General features: G+C 43.6%; 1 protein-coding gene across 1 annotated transcript; it reads right to left on the bottom strand.

Annotated features, from left to right (window-relative positions):
* Positions 1-8652: 8652 nt before the first annotated feature.
* Positions 8653-9295, bottom strand: LOC147622722 (uncharacterized). The gene is made up of 3 exons (XM_086822687.1): positions 9116-9295; positions 8922-9023; positions 8653-8807 (listed from the first exon to the last, which is right to left on the bottom strand). The coding sequence occupies exons 1-3, from the start codon at positions 9218-9220 to the stop codon at positions 8751-8753; spliced, it is 264 nt and encodes an 87-aa protein (XP_086678813.1). The 5' UTR covers positions 9221-9295; the 3' UTR covers positions 8653-8750.
* Positions 9296-11701: the final 2406 nt, after the last annotated feature.

Genomic DNA, 11701 nt, shown 5'->3' with positions numbered 1-11701 from the left:
ATGGTAAATTTAATTAATCTGCATTTACTACTCGCTTGGGTTCATGGAATGCGATCGCTTGTGCATATTTCTTGTCGTTCAACAATTTCATATCTTAGCCTTAGCACATAAAGGAGGCCGGCCACCCTAAGGTCATTTTGCAACCCACCCAAGATTCCCAGAATATGCCTCTCCGGCCACCCATTGTTTTGAGCACATAAGGGCGGTTGGCCAGTTTCGGGTTAGGTGACCGGAGTTGGCCGAAATACTTGAGCACATAAGGGCAGCCAGCAACAACCAACGAGTCCTAAAAAAAACACACATGTATTATGATCAATTTTTTGCGCAAATATGAATATAAGAGTGTTTCTTTTTTTTGTAGTTGCTTAGATGGGTGCTATGGGCAGAGACCACTCCGTAGCACGTAAAGGAGGTCGGCCACCCTAAGGTCATTTTACAGCCCACCCAAGATTCCCAAAATATGCCTTCGGCCACCCATTGTTTTGAGAACATAAGGGCAGTTGGCCAGTTTCGGGTCAGGTGACCGGAGTTGGCCGAAATACCTGAGCACATAAGGGCGGCCAGCCACCACCGAGACCTTAAAAAAACACACATGTATTATGATCAAATTTTTGCGCAAATATGAATATAAGAGTGTTTCCTCTTTTTTTTTGTAGTTGCTTAGGTGCGTGCTACGGGGGGGATACCACTCCGTCAAAGTCACCCGGGAATCAAACCCGACCCTCCACAGGCTGTTAGACCACATCATTGAGAGCCCACCTTAATGATGCAGGCCATGCACACACAATCTCAAGAGAGTGCCTACCTCTCATGAGATTCACACATACACTAACACAAGCCAATGTGCAAATGATGAACACACGAAAACACATGCAAAGTATAAACATTATGCACTATCAAACAATAACCCAATCAAACATAAAACAAATGACACACATACGAAACCACACACAATCATAGAAATGAACACGCTCACATGCATACACACACACACTGAAAAAAAACCTTAAAAATCCTACAAAATAATGGGACACCGTCCAATAGCTCACCTCAAATCCTCTCTATCATGTGTCCTGCAAAACCAAATGGCTTTCATTAGGCATAGTTTGAGAAATGTTAAAGATACACTTTGACAACAACAAATCCGATATTACCTGTGAGAATGAAACTTGTTCGTCTCACGTAATCATTAAAAAGAACTGTTCTCATTTGCAAGCCCATGGCCCTTTGTCGACTCATACACCTCCATCTAAGAGGTTCATCGACGTTGGGGTGTGGATCGACTTGATCAATGGGTTCCGTCTCTCCTTGCAATTGCACATAGTTGTGCAAAACACAACAAGCTAGGACCACAGAAGGAGAAAAGGGCAAAGAAACATTCAAATCTCTGAGTATATGCCATCTGTTTTTCAAGATCCCAAAAGCGTTCTCAACTTTCACTCTTCCCTTGGCAATCTGTTTATCAAACTCATTTTTCTTCTCTAGGTTCTCTCTTGCTTTCGATTTGAATGCCTTCAACAAGAAACTTGCCGGCTTATAAGCGGAATCCCCGCCAATGTAAGGTCTAATATTCACGCCGTCTATGCATTTAAGAGGGCTACTAAGGACATTGCATGCCTTCAATTGAACATAGATAGCTGATCCCTTGAAAAGAGTCGAGTCATAGGTCCCACCAGGCGCGGTGCAAACAACATTCCAAAATGTCTTTTTGGAATCCACGATTCCTTGCAAAAGGATACTGTGAAACCCATGATGACTAACATATTGTGTTGGAAAATACTCAAGTTCTAGCTTTCTTTGAACTTTGATGTGGGTGCCATCGATAGCTCTGCACATATTGGGAAGCGCAGTGATGTTTTTAAAGTCCAATACGATTTGGCGAAAGGGACTAAAATGTGCACTTTCTCTAACATGCATTGGGTACAAAGCACACCCACTATAATGCAAAGTTATTTCCTAATGGTCGAATCACCTATACCAAACAACTCCAAAACCATCCTAGAAGAATGTCCATGTGCTAATGGCCACAATACACTAGCCAAAGCAAGATCAGCTTGAATGGGCTCCCTTCTTACAAAACCTCCTACTTGTGGTATGACAAATAAGGCTCTATAATGCGTCTAAGGTCATGGAAAGCTTCATAAGACATTCAATAGTACATCGTATATCTATGCTGGTTTTGCAAACATGCCTCACTCCAAAAGTGAGGGTCAGTAACGCTCCAAAATGATGTCTGTCACCGTGGGAAAGCACCATCACAACCTAAGACCCTCTTTTACCAATCCTTCTTCAAGCATAAGAAATAAAGTTGTCCAATAGTAAATCAAGAACATGAAACCCGATGAATATATTGACATGAACTTCGACTCTCATGCATAATCAAGCACACTACGCACACGGCTATGACTATACGACTACTACTAATTTGGCGCATGTTCTCCCAAGATAATGAATAATAAGACTGAACAATCACCTTCAATCTCCATCCTACATGTACACACATTGCAAAAACTTCAAACTCTCTCTCTCTCTCTCTCTCTCTCTCTCGCTCTCATGTAAAATTGAGAAAAAATTAGATGTGTGTAATTACCTTTGATTTAGAAAGCAATTCTGCGATCTCCATTTGCATTCACATATACGTGTCCATTCACTTTGTCTCCTCCTCTAACTGTAGTTTCATCAACTCTTTCGTTTCACAAGACCTTGCCGCTTCCATTTCTCGAATTGTCTCACACCATGTCTTCATGCCCTCCTCGAGAGTTTTAGAGATTGTCTCGAGAGATGAACATTTTGGCTCTAACTTTTTGGGCTTTTACACCCGGCAAGTTTTCCTCCCTCTCAATATTACCACTCTCTTCTCCTGCCCCATCTCTCTCCCTCACAAGGTTTGGGTCGGTCTCCCAAAAGCCTCACTGACATCTACATCTAGAGGTTCTTGAATATCAAAGACCCTGGGATTTGAGGAAGAGCTATCTACGCCACCTGGTATCCCAACACAACGAGGTATGGACGACCACAACGTATCCAACACCTCAAAGTACTCCCAAGAAGACCTCACTCCACTCGTTTCAAATGTTTTTGCTTTTTCTTTGCGATCATTTTTCTTTAATGTGTCAACCCTAGTCCTCACTTGATCATTTGTGTACGCTCCCAGCGATGTCTTTGTTTAGTTGGTCTGTAAACCTCATCTCAATCTTTGTTCCAAAAATTTTTCTTTTTCACATGAGACTAATGCTCCTTAAAATACTTAAGGAGCGCGTAAGTGGAAGCCTCATTCCACAAATCCTTCAAAGTGGAACGAGCTCGTTTCACACTCTTATGGTCACTAGAGTCAAGTGGTGGATTAATAGAAATGGTTTCGTGTTGTTCGTCATTTCTCCCGATGTGTTGAGTCCCACCGTTATCATTCAGATATCCCTCCCAATCAAGATCGGTCATCTTGCTAGTGTAAATGTTTTGGGATTGTTATGTGCATGGCACTTTATCTTCCTCAATTTCCCCACTTCCCTAAACCCCTTGCTCGTCTCAAAACATGGAAGGGAAACTGACTCATGATGTGAACTTGTTTAGCACATAAAAGTGATTGCCTCATAAGTAAGTGAGTAAGTATAATTAACTTTATTCCCTACTAGTCTTGATGCATACAATCAATACTCAAGACTAATTTACAAACCATAAACCATAAATTAAAGCATGCAAGATGCATTTTAATCGGCTCTAATCATGTAGCATAAACTAGCAATTAAGCATAGACAAAAACAATCTATCCTAATTAATCATAATTAAAGCATGATTAACTCACAATCTACGCAAAAATTCACACAAACACAAGTGAACAGAGAGATTCTATGAACATTGAAAGAGAGATTCATTATAGTTTTGGGTACCTGATACAAGATTGGTTGCACCTTGCTGTATGAGGAGAGAAGATCGTTTTAAAGCTAAGAGATGGAGAATTTCAACAAGTCGAACGCATTGTGTGCAGAGAAGAGAACGCCTTTTGTGCAGAGAAGAGAGGGCCATGCCAGAGATGGAGGAGCCGCTGCATGCTATGTGAGGGGGACGTTGCATGCTATGTGAGGGGGATGTTGCATGTGTGAGGAGCCGTTGCATGCCGAGGGAGGAGCCGTTTTCGTCTGCGCTGGCTGGGCGGCAAAACCGGGGTCGTGTGTCCCGATCGGCTACAAAAGGTAGCATTTTTGGGTGAGACGAGGTGCCAGCTCAATAAACGCCCCTGCACAGGGGTGGTTGGCTGGCCGACCCCGCTTCTGTGCTAGTACCAAGATTGGTACTAGCACATAAGCGGGGTCGAAGGGGTGGCTAGCTGGCCGACCTCGCTTATGTGCTAGTACCAAGATTGGTACTAGCACATAAGCGGGGTCGGCGAGCCGTTGCATGCCGAGGGAGGAGCCGTTTCCGTCTGCGTTGGCTGGGCGGCAAAGCTGGGGTCGTGTGTCCCAGTCGGCTACAAAAGGTAGCCTTTTTGGGTGAGACGAGGTGCCAGCTCAATAAACGCCCTTGCATAGGGGTGGTTGGCTGGCCGACCCCGCTTCTGTGCTAGTACCAAGATTGGTACTAGCACATAAGCGGGTTGAAGGGGTGGCTAGCTGGCCGACCTCGCTTATGTGCTCGTACAAGATTGGTACTAGCACATAAGCGGGGTCAGCCAGCCAGCCACCCCTGTGCAGGGATCTTGGTACTAGCATATAAGCAACGTCGGCCAGCCAGCCCTGTGCAGGGATCTTGGTACTAGCACATAAGCAGCGTCGGCAAGCGAGGGGCGTTTTTGCTGAGCTGGCACCCCCTCTCACCCAAAAAGGCTACCTTTTGTAGCGAACTAGGGCACGATCCCAATTTTGCTGCACCTAGCCCCAGCGAAGGGTCGACCAGCCACCAACGCAGACGGCAATGGCTCCTCCCTCAGCATGCGACGACTCCTCACATCCAACATCCCCCTCACACAGCATGCAACGACGACTCCAGCTCTGGTATGGCCCTCTCTTCTCTGCACAAAAGGTGTTCTCTTCTCTGCACAAAATGCGTTCAACCTGTTGAAGTCCATCTCTTGGATTTAAACGAACTTCTCCTCATACAGCAAGGTGCAACCAATCCTGTATATTAGGTACCCGAAACTACAATGAAATTCTCTGTCAATGTTTATAGAATCTCTTTGTTCACTTGTGTTTGTGTGAATTTTTGTGTTGATTGTGAGTTAATCATGCTTTAATTATGATTAATTGAAATAGATTTTTTTTTGTCTATGCTTAATTGCTAGTTTATTCTACATGATTAGAGCCGATTAAAATGCATCTTGCATGCTTTAATTTATGGTTTATGGTCTGTAAATTAGTCTTTGATCGAGTATTGATTGTATGCATCAAGACTAGCAAGGAATAAAGTTAATTATACTTACTTTACTCATGAGGCAATCACTTTTATGTGCTAAACAGGTTCACATCATGAGTCAGTTTCCCTTCCATGTTCAAAGACGAGCGAGGGATTTAGGGAGGATGACTAGTGGAGAAATTCAGGAAGATAAAGTGCCATGCACACAACAATCCCAAAACATTTACACTGCCAAGATGACCGATCTTGATTGGGAGGGATATTTGAATGATAACGATGGGACTCAACACATCGGGAGAAATGATGAAGAACACGAAACCATTTCTATTTATCCATCACCTGACTCTAGTGACCATAAGAGTGTGAAACGAGTTCGTTCCACTTTGAAGGATTTGTGGAATGAGGCTTCCACTTACGTGCTCATTAAGCATTTTAAAGAGCATTGGTCTCATGTGAAAAAGAAAAATTTTAGAAACAAAGATTGGGATGAGGTTACAGACCAACTAAACAAAGACGTCAAGGGAGCGTACACAAATGATCAAGTGAGGACTAGGGTTGACACATTAAAGAAAAAGTATTGCAAAGAAAAAGCAAAAACATCTGAAACGGGTGGAGTGAGATCTTCTTGGGAGTACTTTGAGGTGTTGGATACGTTGTGATCATCCACACCTCGTTGTGTTGGGATACCAGGTGGCGTAGATAGCTCTTCCTCAAATCCCACGGTCTTTGATATTCAAGAACCTCTAGATGTAGATGTCAGTGGGGCTCATGGGGAGACTGACCCAAACCTTGTGAAGGAGAGAGATGGGGCAGGAAAAGAGAGTGGTAATATTGAGAGGGAGAAAAACTTGCCGGGAGTAAAAGCCCAAAAAGTTAAAGAGCCAAAACGTTCATCTCTCAAGAATCTCTAAAACTCTCGAGAGGGCATGAAGACATGGTATGAGACAATTCAAGAAATGAAAGCAACAAGGTCTCATGAAACGAAAGAGCTGATGAAACTACAATTTGAGAAGGAGACAAAGCGAATGGACATGTATATGCGAATGCAAATGGAGATCACAAAATTGCTTTCTAAATCAAAGACACATCTTATTTTTTCTCAATTTTAGATAGAGAGACAAAGAAAGAGTTTGAAGTTTATGCAATGTGTGTACATGTAGGATGGAGATTGAAGGTGATTGTTTAGCCTTATTATTCGTTATCTTGGAGAACATGCGCCAAATTAGTAGTAGTCGTGTGCGTAATGTGATTGATTATGCGCGAGAGTCGGAGTTCATGGATGTCAATATATTCATTGGGTTTCATGTTCTTGATTTATTGTTGGACACCTTTATTTCTTATGCTTGAAGAAGGATTGGTAAAAGAGGGTCTTAGGTTGTGATGGTGCTTTCCACAACAGACATCATCTTAGAGCGTTATTCACTCACTTTTGGAGTGAGGCACGTTTGCAAAACCAACATAGATATACGATGTACTATCGAATGTCTTATGAAGCTTTCCATGACCTTAAACACATTGTAGAGCCTTATTTCACACGCACAAGTAGGAGGTTTTGTAAGAAGGGAGCCCATTCAAGCTGATCTTGCTTTGGCCAGTGTATTGTTGTGATTAACACATGAACATTCTTCTAGGACGATTTCGGAGTTGTTTGGTGTAGGTGATTCGACCATTAGGAAATACCTTCGCATTATAGTGGGTGTGCTTTGTACCCAAAGCATGTTAGAGAAAGTGCACATTTCAGTCCCTTCCGAGGAGCGCTTAAGCCAAATCATATTGGACTTCGAAAACATCATTGCGCTTCCCAATATGTGCGGAGCTATCGATGGCACCCACATCAAACTTCAAAGAAAGCCGAAGCTTGAGTATTTTCCAACACAATATGGCAGCGTCATGGGTTTCACAGTATCCTTTTGCAAGGAATTGTAAATTCCAAAAAGACATTTTGGAATGTTGTTTGTACCGCGCCTGACGAGACCCATGACTCGACTCTTTTCAAGGGATCAACTATCTATGCACAATTTAAGGCATGCAATGTCCTTAGTAGCCCTCTTAAATGCATAGACGACGTAAATATTAGACGTTACATCGTCGAGGATTCCGCTTATAAGCCAGCAAGTTTCTTGTTGAAGGTATTCAAATCGAAAGCAAGAGAACCTAGAGAAGAAAAATGAGTTTGATAAACAGATTGCCAAGGGAAAAGTTAAAGTCGAGAACGCTTTTGGTATCTTGAAAAACACTCAGAGATTTGAATGTTGCTTTGCCTTTTACTCCTTCTGTGGTCCTAGCTTGTTGTGTTTTGCACAACTATGTGCAATTGCAAGGAGAGACCGAACCCATTGATCAAGTCGATCCACACCCCAACGTCGATGAACCACTTAGATGGAGATATGAGTCGACAAAGGACCATGGGCTTGCGAATGATAACAATTCTTATTAATGATTTTGTACGACAAACGAGTTCCATTCTCACATAGGTAATATCAGATTTGTTGTTGTCAACGTGTATCTTTAACATTTCTCAAATTATGCCTAATGAAAGCCATTTGGTTTTGCACGACACATGATGGAGAGGATTTGAGGTGAGCTATTGGACGGTGCCCCATTATTTCGTAAGATTTTTGAAGTTTTTTTTCTATGTGTATGCATGTGAACGTGTTCGTTTCTGTGATTGTGTGTGGTTTCATATGTGTCATTTGTTTTATGTTTGATTGGATTATTGTTTGACAGTGCATAATGTCTGTACTTTGCATGTGTTTTTGTGTGTTCATCATTTGAATTGGCTTGTGTTGGTGTTACATGTGAATCTCATGAGAGGTAGGCACACTCTTGAGATTGTGTGTGCATGGCCTGCATCATTGAGGTGGACTCTCAATGATGGTCTAACAACCTGTGGAGGACTGGGTTCGACATAATACATGTGTTTTTTTATTTGCGCAAAATATTGATCATAATACATGTGTTTTTTTTTTGGTCTCGTTGGTGGCTGGCCGCTCTTATGTGCTCAAGTATTTCAGCCAACTCTGGTCAGCTGACCCGAAACTGGCCAACCATCCTTATGTGCTCAAAACAATGGATGGCCGGAGACATTCTGGGAATCTTGGGTGGGCTGCAAAATGACCTTAGGGTGGGAATCTTGGGTGGGCTGCAAAATGACCTTAGGGTGGCCGACCTCCTTTAAGGCTAGAGAAATATATGCCTACACAATTTGCCCCGGTGATCGATAGAAACTGGCGATATTTAGAAACTAAAATTTCAAAAAGCAAACGGACGATTTTTACGTAACCAAGAAACTAAATTTCAAAAAAGTAGTCCTTTTTACAAAATAGTCGACGGACATACAAAAAAAGTAGTCCTTTTTACAAAATAGTCGACGGACATACAAAAAGGTGTCGTGGCTCTCCGCATCACTCGCGAACCCCTCCGGTGACCTTATTCATGGCATTCTTCACTGCATCTCCTGCCTGGAAACAGGGAAGAAGGTTCTTCAGGGATCTACAGGCCATGCTAGCTTCAAAGAAATATGGGAGGCGAACCATTGTGGAACATAGACAGCATAAATAGAAGAACAGAAGTACCTGCTGGAAGGCGCTGCCCGCTCCATCTTTGGCCTGCGCAGTCTTCTCCTGAGTGGCGTGGGCGGCCCCCGCGGCCTTGTCCTTTGCTGCTCCCGCCATTCCCTGCCGATGGTGTTCCACGAATCAGCGGCCACGGTATATCGAAAAAAAAAAGGAGACCTGATTAACATGGCTACCGCTCAGCTTATGAATACCTGCGCGTTGTGGTGGACTTCGACGGCCTTCTCCTGGCCGTACTGCTTGGTCTCCTCCGCCTCGTGGGCGGTGGCGTCTTTGGCGTGCTGAGCCTGATCAGCCATTTGCGTAAACTGTTAACAAAAAGAACGATGGATGCTTTAACGACGGTATTTGCAAGGCGAATGTAGCTGCTGTATGCACGGCGCTAAAATACACAAGGACAGGGCTGGAGAGGCTCTTAAGTAGAGTCGAGAGCAAGCAGCATGCATACAGTCATGGCGACACGTTGCCTGCTCACGTTCTCGCATGGAACTGCTCGTCCCCCAAGGTATCTCCCGCTGACATGTGGCCATAGGAGCCCACACACAGTTAGACACGTAGACTTGGCGCTCCGGTTCACTGTTCACTGTTCAGCAGTCCGGACACCTCACTGAAACCGCCCAGTGGCCCACCTAGCATTTCCCAAGGAGTGAGCTCTCTCCTAGCGGGACAAGTATCACATATATAATATAAGCACTTTTTTTAAACAAATTGCCACACACAGTGCACTAGACATTCCTCCGCACTATCTGCACGCAGAACTTAATGGGCCCGATGAAGGGATCGACGATGCGGAAGCTGGGCACCGAAAAAGGAGGGATCGTGGGCGTCCACATGGCAAGTGGCCTGGGTTTACGTTTTATGTAAACTCGGGCATGGGGAGCTCGCCGGAAAGCGCATGAAGATAGACGGAAAGTGGGGTTGGGCCTGCCATCCGTACAGTTGGTTGGTCGTGGCGCGCGTACGGAATTCAAAATGGAATCTACATATTGATGGGCGCTAATTTGAAAGCCCAAGCCAGGGTGGTCGAATTAATGTCTATCCTCCTTAGAGGCTACGAGCGTTGCCAACCCCAAACCAGAATCACATTTTTGCCCAGCAGGGATAGGTGTCACAAACGTAAACTCGGGCATATACAAGTACCTCTCCTTCGGTCAAGGGCTGGCGACTGCGCAAGGGTTCGCTCATCAAAACAAGGTCACATGACAAGTTCTTATGACAGGGGGGATGAGAGAAAGAAGGGCATACAATCACCTATGTGCAAGCATACCGATCAATCAGGCAGGAGGATAGGTATGTTCCCCATGCCCGACCAGGACAAGCCAAAAAATATGACAGGTTTCTATGAGTAGGATTTGAATGAGACTCCACGCGAAGAAGCCATAGATGACAATCTGTTATTAGGAATTATTGGGGATTCAATACATGCGTTAGGAAAATTGTGAGCTCATTTTGGGACCCTCTAAGGAGTTTCATGCTCTTTCACACTCTAAAAAATGGGGCCATGGTGAGCCCTATCAATCTTATGTCAAAACCCCTCTATGTGACATATCATTGAGAAGCTTATGATGAGTAGATTTCAAATATACAATCTCCAGCCAATAACTTTCAAGTAGTAATGCTCAAGATACACCACAAACAAGATTTAAGATGCTAAAATGTAACGTTACTTGCCACATCATCACTTTTGAAACCACTTTTTGGAAAGCTTCACTATCATATGTTAGAACCCCATCATATTATATACCATTGGAAAGATCTTGAAGAGTACATTCTATATCTACCAACTCCTAAAAAATTGGAAATGATGTACTCAAATTTCATCGTGGCCCCTTTTTTTAGACAGAGAAAGAGTATGAAACTCCTTAGAGGGCCCCAAAATGAGCTCATAATTTCCCTAATGTTGATTTCTGCCTCCTTAATCACCGCCCCACAGCTGATAGTAGCTTTTTCTCTTTGCACGACTCCTTCGGTGAGTCTGGTGAGGACAAAGATGCGTCTAGCGAAAACATGAAGATGGATGACCTTTTTGATGGCAATGGCTTTTTATCGGAATTGTAGTCCATGCAGGAAATTAACCCATTCATTTTCATTTGACAAGGCAACCTACACCTTGATGATAGCATGCATTAAGGATGGGTTCTCGGTGACTTTGGACATGCTTAAAAAGCAAGACACACGGGACCTCTTGGATTTGAAGAGGTGGGCGAGAATGAGAGATTATCTATGCAGTTGGTTAGTGATCTTGGCTTGAGGTATCTTACATTGAGGGATAGTTTGAGGATTGCATGCATAGAAGACTGGAAGGGCATTATCATGGCGTGTCACTCACCTGCACAACTTGGCCTTAAAGAAAAAAATGCCAAGATCAAGTCAACATGGTGCACTAATGTGAAGAAACACGACATCCCTTTGCCATATGTCACGGAGTTGATCGGTGCATGTGGGTGTGTAGCATGCCCTGGGTTATAGCAGAGTCATTGCCTGAGTTTACATTAGAATTGTTATCATGTTGTGCAACAAGACCATTTCCCTGTTGTTCTCCAAAGACTTTGTTGGTGGACCCATTGTGTATTGACTCATGCTAAACTTGTCATGCATTGTTGCCTTTAACATAGAGACTTGCTCCACATGATGCACTAGGGGAATTGATGGGTCGGCACGTGACAGTATACGATGACTCATATGCCTATGTTGCAAGCGTGTCATCCTATTCATGTGGCCCCAATGAGGATGATGAGAGATGCGTTGACTCTAGCCGATGGTCAAATGTTGTTTGATGT

This window comes from Cibotium barometz, chromosome 28 (assembly GCF_041138505.1).
Source record: "Cibotium barometz isolate CiBa-2024 chromosome 28, ASM4113850v1, whole genome shotgun sequence".
Taxonomy (NCBI): Eukaryota; Viridiplantae; Streptophyta; class Polypodiopsida; order Cyatheales; family Cibotiaceae; genus Cibotium; species Cibotium barometz.
Note: the sequence above shows the minus strand (reverse complement) of the source record. Positions and strands in the feature narration are given on the sequence as shown.